Below are 18,719 nucleotides of genomic sequence, written 5' to 3'. Positions count from 1 at the left end.
GATGAGAGACAGTCTTTAGACAGACTCCTTTCACTGCAGAAGGACCAGAGTGCGAGCGAGAGGGTCCAGGGAGACAGAGACATCCAGTATTGCCTATGGGCACGTTTTAGAGACAGCGCCTTACAGGCGGGATGTCCGACTGCTAAATACGTCCTTTTGGTCTTGTGTAATATATTCATACACGCGTGTGCATGTGAATCCGTCACGCGTTCCCTAAAGAACGATCCTTGTAAGAAGGTAATAGTTTGGAGAGCCCTACGGCAGCCGTTTACCGAGTGTCTCCCCAACTGCCTCCGCAGCAGCAGAAATGCCGGAAAACCGCCGCCAAGGGCCACGAACCAGTCTGCACAGCAAGCCACGTCAAAGCGGACACGTGGGGGCCCCATAAGGAGAGCTGGTGAGGATAGCCCTGGACTAATTCCGGGTCCGCCAGCTGCTGGAGGCAGGGTGCGTGCCGGGGGTGATTGGAGGCCCCCCCCCCCCCCAATTCACAATAAGTGGCTCAGAGTCCGGGTACAAAGTATTGTTTATTGTTAGAAAAGGTAAAATTATTCATGAAAGTCACGTTCCTCCGATAGTTGCGTCTCAATCTTCTCATCCGCCTTCAGCATGCGCAAGCCGGCGGCCACCGGAAGCTCCCGCCACACTTTAACTCCTGTAACTGTCCTGTAAGGAGTAATTGTGGCAAAAAAAAGCCTCAAATAGTAACGGTCATTTATTATGTTTCATGCTGGTACTCACCTACCCCGGATCCTCTGCCACTCGACACGCTGACATCACATCGTGGCACTGCGAGTCTGACGGCACCTCATGCCGGCACCGGCCCTTAGCCCCCGACGTCCCGGCTGCAGCGAGCACCTGCTTAAATCCGGCTAAAGGCCCTGCTGACAACACAGACACGTGGGGACCAAAGCGGTGCCGCTCCCTTTAAACTGCATTCAGAGATCGAGAAGCAAACAGCGGATCTCTCAGCGCGAGAAGCTCGTTCAGTCATCGCCGCGACGAGGAGAACGCGCATGCGCCAAGTCAACGACACAGACACTTACCCTATAAATGCAACTCAGAAACCGCGGCCAGACCTTAACAGCCCCGCAAGGGAGCGAAACAAATAAGAAACAATAAGACGCCCCGTCCGCCGCCGCCAGGGAACACTGCGATTCCTCTCTAGCGGAAAATAAAGGTTTTAAGCGTCTTCACATCCAGTTTATTAATTTGGGGAACATTCTGATATCGTTCCTCTGCCCCGAGAGGAGCGAAGAAACTTCATTTAAACTCTACTCGCTGTCGCCACGGTAACTAGTGAAATAAAGACAGAAACCTGTTGCGCGTACGTGTGGTTTTATTGCAGGCCGGTGTTTGCTCGGTGTAACGTCTCCTCCTTGGTTCTGTACATTGTGGCCACGAAGCTCTTTGGGAAGCTGTGAAAAGGACGAAGATGACACAAAGTACCAGAAAACGAATCAAATCGCAGGCATCGTCCATGCGCCTGGAATGCTCCTGGGTCGGTGCGATTTCTTTAAGCGCACCGTCGCTCTTCTGCGTCTGACACGTAGCAAACACGTCAAGGCCACGATCTGCCATGTAGTACAAACCGGCCACTGATGGATCATACAACGGCGGACGGAGAAACGGCTCCTGCGTGGTGATGGGCGGATGCACACGGAATACATACATAATTCCAACGTGTCCCAGACTGTATCCAGCGGCGAACACATGAAGGTCACGCGTGTAACGAGTTGATTTTCTCCATTAAAAATAAATCAAGACACCAAGACTCATTTCCAGCAATCGTTTAATGCGGGATAGAAGCGTCGCGAGTGATCCTTTCTGTAAAGCCCTCCGGTCCTCTGCTGCCGTCACCTGTGCCGTCCCGCGATGTCCGCGTCTCCCGGTGGATACCTAAATCAAGAGCCGAAGCCGCCATTCTTAGAGGGGATTCTGCCGCGGCACCCGGAAACGGCATTCTTCCGAGCAGCGAGAACGATTCCTGATGTGACCGAGACGCGGCGTCCGACAGCAAAACCCCATCACTATGAGCCGAGCAAAGAACAGGCAGGACAAGCGATTCCTGTGTCCAAGATTTTAATTGTTTACATCTCAGTACAGCGCGCTACATGAACATAACATACAGTATAAAACGGGGACATGCGCAAGCTACAAGCAGAGCTGTTACTGGCTGGTGCCGCTCGTCAGGCTTCACCGGAAAACGACAGAAAAATAACACAAACTAAAACTTTTTCATGAAATGAGACACGGAACCATCAGACTGCCACCTGGAAACCTGGAACAGAGAAACGTGCGTCAGACGGACAGATCCGCCATAAACCTTAAACTGGACAAAGCCCAAAATGGGCCCTTTAACTGCAGTACAAACAATGAAATCAGGGGGCCCCGAGGCACTGGGCCCGCCACTCACCTCCTGAAAAGAACATCTTAAATATATTTAGTGCGGTTGAGCGCACGCTCGGCCAGCTGACCGCTTTTGTCTGTGATCTTCTCCCAGTCCGTCTGTCCGACGATAAATCCAATGGCTCTCTTACGGTCGGCGTCTTTCTTCTCCTCCAGATCAGCCCATCTCACCTAATAAAATAAAGCCGCACTCAGAATAAAGGACAATCGGCCCGGACACCGGAGCGCACGGAACCCGAGAGAACATCCCGTCGCGGCGTCAGGACGCAAAACGCCACGGGGTAAACAAATGTAAAGCGGCCGCGATCAAAGCTCAATCGCCGGCTCTCCATTGGCCCCACAGGGCCGGACACCGTCACAATCCCCAAATACTTTACCCTTTTCCTGCCAGGTTCGGACTCCCGGGAGTCATAGTCGTCAGGAAGCTGCAAGTAATCCTCCATGCGACCTCCTACCGCTTCCCAGCTTCGCTTCTTCTTGTTCACTTTAAGTCCATCCAGTTTATCTGAGGAGATACAGAGAACCAGAGAGGGACTTACGAGGGCGGCACAGAGATCCTCCATCACTATGACAGACCGCGCATGGGCTGCTCACGCCGGCCGGTCTTCAGCTGCTATAATGTATCATTCCCCATAGATCACTGCATCAGCCCCAGGGGGCACTAAGATACAGAGACCCCCCCCCACACCAGTGGTCCCAGTTTAAAACACTCGGGGCAAATTTTACCGAACTCTAAAAGCTTTGGCTCTGAAGACAAGGGGGCCGAACGGACGGGGGCAGAACAGATAATAATCCAGCAGCTTCTGCACACACTGAGCCGGTCCACTAATAAGCCCACCCTCAGCCGCTATGAAAGCCCCCATTTCAGTTGCACAAGCCGTTTATACACAGCCTTCCCTGGAAGAGTCCGATATCGCTCTGCTCGGGAGAAGTAAACTTGGTTAGTGTGGCCCCTGACGGCGAGCTCATAAAGGATCACGAAAGCTAAAGGTCAGGATTCCCTGCAGACAGGACTCAGCAGAGTAAATGGCTTTATTTATTATCATGGAGCGCCCCCCCCCCCCCCGAGTCCACACATCAGTCACATTCACCTAAAAGGGATCCCCCCCACACCATAACTGCCCCAAATTATAAGTTACTGCTAGAATGGAAGAAAACTGCCCCACCGAAATATCTTAGCAGCCCAGCGTTACAAGAACTTCACCGATAACTGCCCCAAATTCAGTCACGCCGTGTGATTTCACTTTTAATCGACCCCCCAGGGCAGGCGTAATGTCTCTGAGATTACACAAGACACCATGCTGGGGGGTGCTTCCAGTAAAACCCCCAAAAGAAATTCATAAATATACAATCCCTGCAACGACGCGCCATCCACCACGCTGGACACAAAACGGTAACGGAAATAATACTAATTATAATATCAATAATCAATATCATTGGTAACGGATATAATAATAATATCATCAACGGATATCATGCTGCCGGTCATCAATTTAATACTAATATCAATAATCAATACCATTGGTAACGGATATAATACCACTAATAATATCATCAACGGATATCATGCTGCCGGTAATCAATATAATATCAATAATCAATACCATTGGTAACGGATATAATACTACTAATAATATCAACGGATATCATGCTGCCGGTCATCAATATAATACTAATATCAATAATCAATACCACTGGTAACTGATATAATACTAATAATAATATCAACGGATATCATGCTGCCGGTCATCAATATAATACTAATATCAATAATCAATACCATTGGTAACGGATATAATACTAATAATAATATCATCAACGGATATCATGCTGCAGGTCATCAATATAATATCAATAATCAATACCATTGGTATCGGACATAATACTAATAATAATATCAACGGATATCATGCTGCCGGTAATCAATATAATATCAATAATCAATCCCACTGGTAACGGATATAATACTAATAATAATATAATCAACGGATATCATGCTGCCAGTCATCAATATAATACTAATATCAATAATCAATCCCACTGGTAACGGATACAATACCACTAATATCATCAACAGATATCATGCTGCCAGTCATCAATATAATACTAATATCAATAATCAATCCCACTGGTAACGGATATAATACCACTAATATCATCAACGGATATCATGCTGCCGGTCATCAATATAATACCAATATCAATAATCAATAAACTATATCATTACCAACATTAACAGAGATAATATATTGATATAATTATATCAATAATCAATATCTTGATATAATGGTTATACTAGTATCAACACGGTAATGGATATAATAATGATATTAATAATTCTATATTACATATCGGTAATAGATGGAATACTAATAATATCAATAATCCATATTCCAATGGTAATAGATAGAATACTAATAGAATGATATCCATTATTCATATTTATGATAATGGTTGTATATATAATAGTAACGATAAGGAATATAATAATAATGGATATCATTCTCATGATAAGGGATATAATAATACTACTACTAATAATAATAATTGGTATTCTAATCACACGGGATATAACAACAACAATGGGTATTCTAATCACACGGGATATAATAATACTAATAATAATGGATATTCTAATCACACAAGATATAATAATAATAATTAATTATAATAATGGATATTCTAATCACACGGGATATAATAATAATAATAATAATAATGCGTATTCTAATCACACGGGATATAATAATAATAATAATAATGCGTATTCTAATCACAAGGGATATAATAATAATAATTATAATAATGGGTATTCTAATCAAACAGGATATAATAATAATAATAATGGGTATTCTAATCAAACAAGATATAATAATAATAATAATAATAATAATAATGGATATCACACGGGATATAATAATAATAATGCGTATTCTAATCACACGGGATATAATAATAATTATAATAATGGGTATTCTAATCAAACAGGATATAATAATAATAATAATGCGTATTCTAATCACACGGGATATAATAATAATAATAATAATAATGCGTATTCTAATCACACGGGATATAATAATAATAATAATTATAATAATGGGTATTCTAATCAAACAAGATATAATAATAATAATTATAATAATGGATATTCTAATCACACGGGATATAATAATAATAATGCGTATTCTAATTACACGGGATATAATAATAATTATAATAATGGGTATTCTAATCAAACAGGATATAATAATAATAATAATAATGCGTATTCTAATCGCACGGGATATAATAATAATAATAATAATTATAATAATGGGTCTTCTAATCAAACAGGATATAATAATAATAATAATAATAATAATAATGGGTATATTCTAATGACACGGGCTATAATACCAATAATAATAATAATAATAATAAATGGTTATTCTAATCCAGGGCTTGACAAATTGGAAGCACCCTGGACTTTTAGGTCAGTGCTGGTTTTTGTTGTTTTGGGTTTTTTTTTTATTATTTTTTCGGATTTTTTTAATTTTTTTTTTATCCATTGGAGCACAGCATTGACTGATATTTAGTCCCCACAAGCTTGTGGGGACAAATGTTAACCCCTGCAATGCCACGAATGTGTCATACACAATTGTGGAATTGAAGGGGTTAACGCTGCACTGTCGCTCTCAAGGAGCGATGAGGCAGCAGGGGGGTGTTGTGTCAGGTCCCCACACTTGTGTGAGGACCCAATCAACACTCAACCCCCTTTCCTGAAGCTGCCTGTGGCAGCTGAAAACACGATTGCAGGTTTTCCTGCAATCGCGGTTTCAGCCTACAGAATCACTCCGTGGGAGTGATCTCAGGCTCGGGGGCGGGCTCTGAGTGGCTGTGCTGTCTGCCCCCGCATGGTGGATGTAAGAGGTTGACAAACTCCTAGGCGCCAGGACAAAATTCTGAGTCGCCATGGCGACCTGGCACCTGGGAATTGTCGAGCCCTGTTCTAATCACACATGATATAATAATATTAAAAATATTAATGGGTATTCTAATCACACAGGATATAATACCAATAATAATAATGGGTATTCTAATCACATGAGATATAATACTAATAATACTAATAATGGGTATTCAAATCACACGCAATATAATAATAATAAAAATTGGGTATTCTAATCACACGCAATATAATACTAATAGGTATTCTAATCACACGCAATATAATACTAATAATAATAATGGGTATTCTAATCACACGCAATACTAATAATGATAATGGGTATTCTAATCACATGGGATATAATACTACTAATAATAATGGGTATTCTAATCACACGCAATATAATACTAATAATGATAATGGGTATTCTAATCACATGGGATATAATAATAATAATAATGGGTATTCTATTCACACGCAATATAATACTAATAATAATAATGATAATGGGTATTCTAATCACATGGGATATAATAATAATAATAATGGGTATTCTAATCCCACGGGATATAATAATGATAATAATGGGTATTCAAATCCCACGGGATATAACACCAATAATAATAATAATGGGTATTCTACTCACATGGGATATAACATTTTTAATAATAATAGGTATTTGAATCAAACACAATAAAATAATAATAATGGATATTCTAATCACATGGGATATAATACTAATAATAATAATGGGTATTCTAATCACACGCAATATAATACTAATAACAATAATGGGTATTTTAATCACACGAGATATAATACCAACAATAATTGGTATTCTAATCATACGGGATATAATAATACTAATGGGTATTCTAATCACATGGGATATACTAATAATAATAATAATGGGTATTCTAATCACACGTAATATAGTACTAATAATAATAATGGGTATTCTAATCACACGAGATATAATACCAACAATAATAATTGGTATTCTAATCATACGGGATATAATAATACTAATAATGGGTATTCTAATCACACGCGATATAATACTAACAGTAATGGATATAATTTTAATAACGGTAACGGATAATACTAATAGTAATAACAGATATTCTAATAATACTACTACCGGATATCATTCTAATTATAATAACAGATATCATTCTAATAATACTAACAATAAGGACTATAATAAGGGGTCAGACCCCCACATCCGGACATAATACTATTAATAACTGTCTTTATGGAAACCATGACTTGTCCGAAGTTAGAAATATTCTGAATGAAGTCACCTGTATTCAAGCAGCGAGTAAATCACAATACGCAGGAAGAGCGCAGCGCAGAACTATTTTACAAAAGGATAATTATTTAAACAGAGGAACCAAATATTACTTTTAATATCCAACAAAAATTTTATATTTACATCAAACACAATTATATTTTATGCTGCAGTGTCTAATAACAGAAAATGCCATTTTTAGTTAAAATCACTAATGTCCTGCAGGTGAATGCCCCAGGGTAACATCAGCCTGGCATAGCCCCTAAACACACTGTACCGCCAGGGCCGGCCCTACAATGGAGCCGACTGGGGCAATTGCCCCAGGCGGCACTTCAGAAGGGGCGGCACTTTGCAGTTTTTTTTTGTTTTTTTTGAAGCGGAGGAGAGAGAGAGGGGCACCGAGTGGTTTTCGCTTACCCGCTCGGCGCCCCTCTCTCTCTCCTCTGCGGCGAGTTTCCCTGTTCGGTCTCGGTGCCGGCTTGTAATGCAGAGCGCCGGAAGTGACGTGAATTTCCGGCCGCAGCATTACAAACTGGCACCGTGGCAGCACAGGGAGACTCGCCGCAGGACTGTTTAAGGGTAAGTACCGGGGGGGGGGGGGGGTGAGGCGGCGGCGTTAAGTCTTCGGCCGGCCCTGTGTACCGCCCCAGGGTATTATCAGCCTGGCACGTGCCCCTACAGCCCACACTGTACTTCCCCAGGGTATCATCAGTCTGGCACGTCCCCTACAGCCCACACTGTACTGCCCCAGGGTATCATCAGTCTGGCACATCCCCTACAGCCCACACTGTACTGCCCCAGGGTATCATCAGTCTGGCACATCCCCTACAGCCCACACTGTACTGCCCCAGGGTATCATCAGCCTGGCATACCCCCTACAGCCCACACTGAACTGCCCCAGGGTATTATCAGCCTGGCACATCCCCTACAGCCCACACTGTACTGCCCCAGGGCATCATCAGCCTGGCATAACCCCCTACAGCCCACACTATACTGCCCCAGGGTATCATCAGCCTGGCATAACCCCCTACAGCCCACACTGCACTGCCCCAGGGTATCATCAGCCTGGCATACCCCCTACAGCCCACACTGTACTGCCCCAGGGCATCATCAGCCTGGCATAACCCCCTACAGCCCACACTATACTGCCCCAGGGTATCATCAGCCTGGCATAACCCCCTACAGCCCACACTGCACTGCCCCAGGGTATCATCAGCCTGGCATACCCCCTACAGCCCACACTGAACTGCCCCAGGGTATTATCAGCCTGGCACATCCCCTACAGCCCACACTGTACTGCCCCAGGGCATCATCAGCCTGGCATAACCCCCTACAGCCCACACTATACTGCCCCAGGGTATCAGCCTGGCATAACCCCCTACAGCCCACACTGCACTGCCCCAGGGTATTATCAGCCTGGCACATCCCCTACAGCCCACACTGTACTGTCCCAGGGTATCATCAGTCTGGCATAACCCCCTTCAGCCCACACTGTACTGCCCCAGGGTATCATCAGCCTGGCACATCCCCTACAGCCCACACTGTACTGCCCCAGGGTATCATCAGCCTGGCATACCCCCTACAGCCCACACTGAACTGCCCCAGGGTATTATCAGCCTGGCATAACCCCCTACAGCCCACACTGCACTGCCCCAGGGTATTATCAGCCTGGGACGTCCCCTACAGCCCACACTGTACTGCCCCAGGGTATCATCAGTCTGGCATAACCCCCTTCAGCCCACACTGAACTGCCCCAGGGTATCATCAGCCTGGCATAACCCCCTACAGCCGCGTCTTCTTCCCAAGAGCATCTATGAAAGCCGCCTAATCTTTAGAATTTATGAGCAGCTTTCACACGGCAGTCAACTTCCACGGACCCCAAATACGCCCCTCTGAAAATGTCTGCGATACATGAAGGTACTTAAGCTGCTATCAGAGGAACCCGGAGTAGCCCCCAATCGCTGGCCTCTGGTGCCACGGGTATATATAAGAGGGGCTACGGTCTGCACCTTCGTCCCCTCCTGGTGCCCACTAATCCTGTACAAACACACAAGCTGACACTATGACAGCTCAATGCCACGAGAGGGCGTAACAGCAACACACAGCGGGGCTGGCAGGCTACTCACCGAGCTTTGCTTCCGACGTGTCCATCTCCCACTTGCTTTTCGGAAGGTACCCCTAGATCATAGAGAGAAGCTGGAAGGGTTAGCGAGAGCAGCGCCAGGCTCTTCGGTGAAGAAAACACGTGGCTGGGGGCCAAAACCAACGCAGGGGGGCAGGAAAGGGACAGAGGTAGCCTTCACATAAACAGGTAATGGGCACAAAGGCACCACCTGCGCTCTCAGGAGAAAGGGACATAGAGTGGGCGGGGCTTGGAATATACAGCGCGGGAGAGGCAAGGGAATACCAATATGCAGAGTGGGCGGGGTAAGGAAATAGGAATATACAGAGCGGGAGGAGTGAGAGTGGGGCACGAGCACGGGTGGAAGAGTGCATGTGCACGGGTGGAAGAGTGCATGTGCACGGGTGGAAGAGTGCATGTGCACGGGTGGAGGGCATAAACGGGACAGCGAGTGAGAAGCGAACGAGGACACTGCACTAAACACGCGCCGGGGTGTCCTACCCGATCGCTCTCCTCCTCTTCTGACGGCTCCGGATTTGTTTCTGCTGCCGGCTCCACGCTGGGCTCGGAGTCCTCCATTTCCACCTGCAAAAAGAGCCAGAATGTAAACACACAGTTTGCCGGTGCTGCATCCGCCGCTGCCCAATTCCACATCCACGATATGCAGATATTCACACCGCAGGAGGTCGGAGAAGGCGTGGTCCATGTCCTAAGCCAATCAGCAATCAGAATGGCACTTACTTCTTCAATGGCTGCATCCTGTAGCAAGGAGCGAATATCCAGGCGTATCATGTGACGAGGGGCAGTTTCCCAGTTATCTGCCATCTGAGGGGAAATAAAAGGATTAACTCAGTATTTGAAATGGAGTTGTTTAAGCGGCGTATTCAGAGGTCGGGCTCACCTTATTGATTTCCTTTAGCTTGCGGCCATGGACATTCCTCTTAGCGCAGATCTGAGTGTCTGCGCTGATCTCTGCCACGTAGACCTGCAAAGAACGGGACACAGCCGTGCGTGAAATCCGGGCCATCGCCTTTCCCAATCCAGCAGAAAACTGCCACACAGCGACCCCCCGATCCCCTCGCCATCTGCTCTCTCTCCTACTCGTGGACCTCACCTCGAATCCTTTGGTCTTTGCTGCGCTCCAGAACTGCTCAAAGTGTCGCACGCGGTCATTGATACTGTCCAAGATAATGAATGGGAAGAAGCCGTCATCGAGTGTCTTCTTGAAGGTTTTGAACATGCTGCTGCGATACGTGTCCTCCATTTCTGCCTCATATTCATACTCCATAACCTGGTCACAGAAGGTTTTAGACATTAAAAAGGGCCACAGACTCGCCTTCCCTTCTCTCTGAAAAGTCAGAAAGTCCACCTGCGCACAGACCAGAACGGCGAAACGCGGCCCCACTGGACTCACCCGCCCCGCAGGGGCCGTTAATAGACACTTCCTTTCAAAGATGGAAGCCATCACCCCTATGTCGTCAGACCTCCCTCCGACATCTCACGTCATTATCACACACACCTTTTTTTTCACTTTCTTGCCAGTGTCAGGGTCTTTTTCAACTTTCTCCACTTCAGTGATAAAATAGTCATCAAGACTTAGAACTCTGGGAGCAGCACCCCCACATTCCACTTCTTTATCCTGGTGGAAACCAAACGACAGGAGTCAGGGAATGGTAACAGATTCCACAAACAGAGGACGCAGGCAGCTTGTGGAGCGCATGGACAGCATGCGGAGGACTGTGGGCCAAGTTTACATATGGAACAGCGACACACTAACGGCCACATGGAGTGTATAAAGACTGAGGGACTAGTAGAGCAAGAAGGACCTGCGTCTGACCACAGAAAACACAGAGAGAGCAGAGGAAGGAGATGTCTGACGTGGAGGAGAGAGGCTTGGGTAGAGTGAAGAGACAGAAATGGACACGATGAGAGTCACATACCCTGATCAGTTTGGCCACGTGAGTTTTTCCACTACCTGGCAATCCCCTCATGATGACGACAATCTAAAAAAAGAAATAATAATAATAATAAAAAATAAATAAATTATATATATGTGTGTGCCCATTAATGTAGAGGAGATGGGGGCAAACAGGGCTGCCGATTAAAGCGGCATCCCCAGACCTTCCCGCGGCATAGTTTGAGGTGGCGCGGTTTCTGTGACTCGCTCCACAATGCCATTTTATTTTTCTTTCTCTGTTGACATGACTGTCAAGAGTCCGACTCACCCTCTCAGGCCGGCTCTCGCGGCCGGGCTTCTTTAAAAGGTCATCTACATTCTTGCTCTCCGGTTTCTTCTCTTGTCGAGGCGCAGGCATGGGTGGATGCAGCAATGGCTTCTCCTCCGGATAGTTTCTACGCTCCCCTGCAAAACGAAGAACGTTACATCCTCTGGACTAAAGGGAAGCGACATTGAGAGATTGGGAGCGACTGCTCTGAGCGAAGTCTCACCTCCAAACGCAGGAGATGCGAGATCGTAAGGATCCCGCTCCGACTTGCGATTGTAGGGCAGTTTGTCTGAGCCGCGTCTGGCCAAGCTTTCCTTGCTGTCCCGGTAGGAGGCAGACCTGTAAGCGCATGCACGTCTTTAATGATATTCACCAAGGGCAGGATTGGAGACCTAGAGCTCAATTGACTTAACCCCCCTACATGAGACAAGAAAAATAAGAAACATATGCTTTTACCTTTCCCGAGAGTGACGGTCCCTATCAAAACGTTCCCGCTCATGGTCACTTGGACCACGATCTCTGTGCATTTCACGCTCTCTTTCTCTATCCCTTTCATACTCCCGCCGATCCATACTTTTATTGCTTTGTCGTTCTAAGTATGAAGCTCTGTCCCGGAGATCCATGTCATAATTGTCATCCAGGTAATCTAAAAAAGACATCTCGTTATTACAGACAACCAAATATATAAAGGCGCGCTAGAACAACCCTAACTTTTCCAGACAGTAATCAGTTACCAAAACTCTAGGGAGGAGGGTATGAGACAAACATGGCCACAAAGCACTAATTCTACCAAAAACCACGATACCAGGTCTCAGGCTTCTGAGGGCCATTTAAGAGCAGCGGGAGAAATGTAACCCACGGCCAACAGTAAGGCAACTCAGCGAGCCAAGTGACAAGGTCTTCACTCACCTTTATGGAACGGATGCCCAATTCTTTCAAGCACTGGATCAGGAAGAAGAACAACTCTCTCACCGTACGGGACCTGTTCAACTTTTCCAACAGGGCGATCTACAGACGGAGACCTGTTTTAGCCGGAGGTTCAGCAGTGAATGTTCACATATGAAAAAAGGGCATGCGGAATTACGCACCTCGGCCATGGGCATAGTCCACTGTCTGCTGCAGTCCAGGCAGCTTTGGTCCAAGCGCCATAGAGCCAGGTTGCCCTGAATCAGACAGGACCCCAGCCACCTTGGCTCTTCTCTCATCCTCCCACAAGCCACTGAAGCTGTCTTCATCCCAGCGATCTGACACGGGGGCTTGGCTGCTGGCTCCAGTGGGGACAGCCTTGGAAACAGAACAGTCTCCTTCCGGACCGACATCTTTCAGTGGCGCACCAGGACGAAGCTGAGTAGCGAGGGGGGAAATAAGAGGCGCTCCATGAAGACTAATGCCGAGGTGTATTGTGTGTCCGGTAGACAACAGCAGTGCTGTTTGCATCGTTAAGATCTGATTTCCTTCCCAAATTATCTTACTACAAATATATTCCGGGTTAAATTGTTTTTTACCAGAACATTAGTAGCAACATTAATCAAAATGAAAAAAAAAACATCAGCTCAAACAGGACCAGACAAATCCGAGGTCTGGTAGCCAAGGCTCGTAAAAGTAGATAATTTGCCAAATTTACACTAAATCTCATTAACGTAGCAGCTGACAAGTCCCAATCATTTCTAAGATGGTTCCTGTAACAGTCAGTGTGCCTCCAGTCTCTGCACAGAACATAAAACTGTTTCATGTCTGTGACGGAAGAGAGGCGGTAACGCGATCCCGCTACATTTTTGTAGACAGGGCTGGTGACTAAGAATGAGACTTTCATAAACATGCGCAAGGTGGTCCCCCCCAACATGGTGTTGCACCTACCTGATAAATATCTGAGGGACGATTGTGGGCTCCGGGCAGCCCAGGACGCAGCAGAGCCTCTTCACGTGGTTTCGGATCATTGTAAAAGTGTTTCAGATTGTCCAGCTGTTCTTTTTGCTCCCTGAATAATGGAGAGACCCCTTTCACGAGTCTGACCCACAACCAGCACAAGCTACTCACAGATTCAATAAAATCCCTTTAACTAGGTCTTTAAACATAAAAATAACATTTTAAAAAAACCATAGAGACAGAAGCGTGGCTCTTACCTGAGCATTTTGAGTTCCTGCGCGGCTTTGAGGATGATCTCATGCTGCCTTTGGCTCAGCGCTAACATGCCGGCGGGAGCGGATGTGGGCTCCGGCTCCGAAGTGATCCCTGTGTCAGGCTGTCCAGGATGATTTGATGAGACCGGTGCTAGGGACGGATGGGAGCCCAGCTGTTGATCCACCGGCCTGTCTTCAGGTGGATACCACCTATTGTCCCTGCGTTCCCATTCAACCTGTTCCAAAGGAAAATTTCTTCCCTCCTGCCAAAAGTCCGATCTTTCTGGATATTCTCGAATCCTCAGCTCCCCACGATCATGGAAGTCCCGCTCTAACAAAACCTCCCTATCCTCTCTCCACCGGTCATCCAAATATCTGTCCATGGGCAGGAGGGGAGAGCGAGGACGGAGAGGGGATAGTGGACGGTGAGGAGATACAGATCGATGAAGGGGAGGGTAACCCCTGTCTCTGCCTAGAAATTCTAGCTCATCATGCATTCTAGGGTAATCTCTTTCAAAAGGTCTTTCAGACCTTTCCAGAGCACCGCCAAGTGTTCTTTCTAAACCTTGGTCAGGACCTCTTTCCAGCCAAGGGTCATGCCGGATATCTACGTCCCGAGGCAGCGTAGAGTGGTAAGGTAACCGATCGTCCCTAGAAATCTGGTCTAGGGGTTCTCTGAGGTGGTCTGTTTCTCTCCAATATCTTTCTTGTTCCCAATTATCAAGCCTTTCTCTGTCCAAAGGAATGTCTCTCCTCCTCACATCAGCTAAATGATCCAAAGGATATCTTTCATCTTCTAGAAATCTTGCATCTCTGGGTAAAGCCTCTCTGACAAAAGGTGGCGCGTCATCCAAGCACTCTTCAAACGGTCTTTCATTTCCAAAATGACTCCTAGGTCCAAAGTTTTTATCACGCAAAATTTCCAATACATCTCGATTTCCCGGCCTAGGTGGAATCCTTTCTCGAACCATTCCTCTGGCACGTCCTCGCCCCCGATGATCAAACCATACAGGTTCTTCCCCTCTGTGTCCATGGCTGGACCATTGTGCTGGGTCATGTGATTCCATAGGTTTTCCATGTGGTTTTGGACCACATATCCCTTGATTTGCTTGAGGACCGAATCTAGACGGCCCTGGTACTCGGGCTCCTGCCTTTGCCAGTTCTGGGTTCGACGTAAGACTTTCACTTGGTCTTTGCGGAACATGGACTTGGTTTCCCTTCACAGCGTCTCGTTTAAACAGAGAGTGTGCTTTGGACACGGGCGGCGTACCAGGTCTATCTGTAGAACAGCCAGCCATCGGCACATTACCGCTCCTTGGGCCCTTGTCTCCAGCGCTACTATCTTTAGTAAGGCCCTGACTCTTAGTATCAGCTGTACTGAGGACCTGATTCTGACCGTCTTGGTCCTTGGAAGACATCGGAGTAACCTTGGAGGCGTCTTGAATCAGTCCTTTGGAACCTGGCTTATTGGGCCCAGCAGTTGGCTGGATAACTTTAGAAGACGCAGGTACCTTAGAAGAGTCTTCCTTTGTAGGTTGCGGCATCTGTCGCTCATCTGCCTTATGAGTAACGTTGTCAAGTGACGCCTTATTAGTTACGAGCCCCTTTGTGTCGACTGAACTCATTTGTTTATCAGACGCAGAGGGCTGCTGCCCCTCGGCTTTGGCAGAAGCAGGGGGCAGTGAAGTCGTTGCATGTCCGGCCGCACCTGGTGCTTCTAAGTTAGCGGGCTCAGCTACCTGTGCTCCTGCCACCTTAGCGGACTCTGCAGACGGATGTATGCCCCCACTGGAGGGCAAGGTAGACGTTGGCTTTTCCCCCTTAGATGGTTCCGTTGTTTTCATCCCCCCTGCTCCAGTGCTTTCCATGGCCTGTGACCCAACTGACTGAATAGCGGAGGTCTTCGGGCCGACAGCCCCCTGGGGGGGTTTACCAGTTTTGAATTCTGGAACCAGAGGCTTCTGAATTCCTCTCCTGAACTGACTTTGGTAGCTAACCCTTGCCATTTCTGCAGTCTGCTGAGGATCTGGGTATCCGGCTTTGACACCAGGTGGCTCCATTTCCGGGTCAGTTTGCCCTATCTGCCTGTCTTTGTTAAATCTGCTTTCTAGGTCACCACTAGCAGCCCTCAACTTGCTCTGCAAGGGATCGCCATGCCCAACCCAATTACTTTGCCTCCATTTTCCATCTACATTTGGTGCCCCCCCCCACCTGTCTCCACTAGGCATGGGCTCACTGGGTAGTCTTCTATCCCGAGGGACAAAGTTAGGACTGGCAAACCTGTCATTGGGAGGGCCTTCTGGTCCTTCAAAGCCATCATCCAGTGGACCGAGGGGCTCGCCAAAGTTGTCAGGCCCGTGAGGCCCCCCAAAGCTATCATGTGGGGGACAGTGGGGCTCACCAAACTTATTAGGGCCATGAGAGCCTCCAAACCTATCATGTGGGGGATAGTGAGGCTCGCCAAACCTGTCATAAAGGGGGCCGCGGGGCTCACCAAATCTGGCACGCGGAGGGCCGTGGGGCTCGCCAAACCTGGCACGCGGAGGGCCGTGGGGCTCGCCAAACCTGGCACGCGGAGGGCCGTGGGGCTCGCCAAACCTTGGACGGGGAGGGCCGTGGGGCTCGCCAAACCTCGGACGGGGAGTCCAAGGGCCGCCAAATCTGCCATGAGGTGGCCCAGTAGGCCCACCAAACCTATGTGGGGGCCCATTAAACCTTTCACCTGGGGGTCCAAACCTGCCACCTTCCATACTTCCAAATCTATCTCCTGGGGGATCATCAGAGATGCCAAACCTCTCATGAGGAGGTCCATCAGGGCCATCAAAGTTCTCATCTAGGGATCCATCAGGACCCCCAAATGTGGCATGCGATGAACCACCAAACCTGCCATGCGAGCGCCCATCGGGGCCATCAAACCTGTCCCCAGGAGGACAGTCAGGGCCACCAAATCTACCTCCCATGGGCCCTTCAGGGTCTCCAAACCTTTCCCGCGGGGGACCTTCAAACCCTTCCTGTGGGGGCCCATCAGGACTACCAAATCTTTCCCGCGGGGGGCCGTCAAACCTTTCCCGTGGGGGGCCATCAAACCTATCTTTTTGAGGGCCTCCAGTTCGGCCCCATGGGCCAACTGGTCCTCCAGGCCTATCACCTGGGGGTCCAGCAGAGCCCCCAAACCTTTCCCATGGTGGGGCACCACATCTATTCCCTGGGGGTCCACCCAATCTACCACCTTGTGGTCCATCAGGACCTACAAACACTTCAAAATTTTTATCGCTCAACCTTTCAAGGGGTGGCCCACCAGGACCACTCCATCTATCACAAGTGGGACCTTTAGGACCAGACCACCTTTCAGGAGTAGGGTCTTGGGAATTGCCCCACTTATCACCGGATTTAGGATCACAAAGGTCACCTTTTGGGGGCTCACCGGGATCAACCCATTTTTCATGTGGGGGGACAAGAGGCTTGGGCCATCTGTCACCTGGAGCAACTTCCCACCTATTAGGCAAAGCACCTTTTGCATCATCTTGCTGACCTTCATAGGTTCCAGAATTACTCTTTGGTGTTCCCCGTGGACTGACCCCTACTCCTATACTGGGAACATCGGGGCCACCCCACTTAACAGGGACCGAATCACCCTGCTTAACACACCCTTCTCTTACGGGAGTTTCATGATCGCTCCATTTGCCCTCAGTGAACACCCCAGCTGTTTCCTTTTGCCAGTCCCACTTGACACCTGAACCACCTTGGTTCTTGCCCATTATGTGCCCGTGTTGGGAGGCACCCACCTTCCTGTCACACGTTTCTACAGATTCTTTTGACTTTTCAAGGTTGCCTTTTGAAGGAGGCTCGGTCTGATCCCATTTTCCTGAACCACTACCAGCCTTTACTGCTCCCCTGTTCCGTGCCACAGACTCTTTACTAGGAGAGGGAGCGCTTGTGGTTAGCGGGACACTGCTCTGTATGCCAGTTTCTGATAGACCAGGTATTTTATCAACAGTCTTCGTATTATCACTAACTTCACAGTCTGTTGCTTGATTTGCATTCATCCAGTTGGACTGAGGAGCAAAACCCAACTGATTCCCACTCTTCAGACCCTGACTGGAAGATGGCTTCTCAGGTCCTAAGGAGGCCATGCTGGTTGTCTGACCATCAAACACGGGACGCGGACCGGGGGAGCTCTGGGCTCCTTGGGAGTCAGGCATTTGAAATCTAGGAGGTGGAAATCCATGACCATGGGGTGCAAACCTACAAGATACAGAAATGTAAAGCATTTATATTACAGAAGTATAAAGGACATGGAACATGGCGTAGAGAAGCCTAAAGCTCAGCAGCTAGGGAAAGCAGCAGGCTACAGACTGGAGATGTCATGGCGAGTGGACGGGCTTTAGACAGAAGGCAAATGTAAAAACCTTTAAGATTCCAAAACTTCAAGTACCATCAGAGACAGTGATGTTTTTTTTCCTACTGAAAATGCAGGCGAAGGGGTGATCTCGGAGAAGGTTCTCACGCAGGAAAGGCTCACACTCCCACACAAGCAGCGCAGGTATGGGGAGAAAAAAACAAACCAGTTACCTTGGCGGTCCAGATCCAAACTGCATCCCTCTAATGAGCTGATGAGGCA

General features: G+C 47.4%; 1 protein-coding gene across 1 annotated transcript; it reads right to left on the bottom strand.

The window, feature by feature from the left end:
• Nucleotides 1-2,433: 2,433 nt before the first annotated feature.
• Nucleotides 2,434-16,931, bottom strand: LOC149271549 (YLP motif-containing protein 1-like). The gene is made up of 19 exons (XM_089507346.1): nt 16,310-16,931; nt 15,408-15,863; nt 15,028-15,289; nt 14,102-14,473; nt 13,836-13,956; nt 13,067-13,322; nt 12,888-12,986; nt 12,435-12,624; nt 12,202-12,317; nt 11,979-12,115; nt 11,694-11,756; nt 11,273-11,392; nt 10,868-11,044; nt 10,655-10,738; nt 10,495-10,578; nt 10,255-10,338; nt 9,758-9,809; nt 2,787-2,914; nt 2,434-2,580 (listed from the first exon to the last, which is right to left on the bottom strand). Exons 1-19 carry the CDS (start codon nt 16,929-16,931, stop codon nt 2,434-2,436), a joined length of 3,570 nt encoding a protein of 1,189 aa, XP_089363472.1.
• Between the last annotated feature and the right edge of the window lie 1,788 nt (nt 16,932-18,719).

The sequence above is a fragment of the Sceloporus occidentalis genome, unplaced genomic scaffold (assembly GCF_023333645.1).
Source record: "Sceloporus occidentalis isolate IW3139 unplaced genomic scaffold, rSceOcc1.0.p SCAF_495, whole genome shotgun sequence".
NCBI lineage: Eukaryota > Metazoa > Chordata > Lepidosauria > Squamata > Phrynosomatidae > Sceloporus > Sceloporus occidentalis.
This window is presented reverse-complemented; position numbering and strand designations above follow the sequence as displayed.

Coding starts and splice junctions, on each gene's coding strand:
- LOC149271549 (XM_089507346.1), bottom strand. CDS start 16,931: ATGAGAACTTTGATGGCCCTGATGGACCTCCTCATGAGAGGTTTGGCA. Junction 13,323..13,835: donor GTCCCTCAGATATTTATCAG/GTAGGTGCAACA, acceptor CTCGCTACTCAG/CTTCGTCCTGGTGCGCCACT. Junction 10,739..10,867: donor CAAAGACCAAAGGATTCGAG/GTGAGGTCCACG, acceptor CGTTCTTTGCAG/GTCTACGTGGCAGAGATCAG.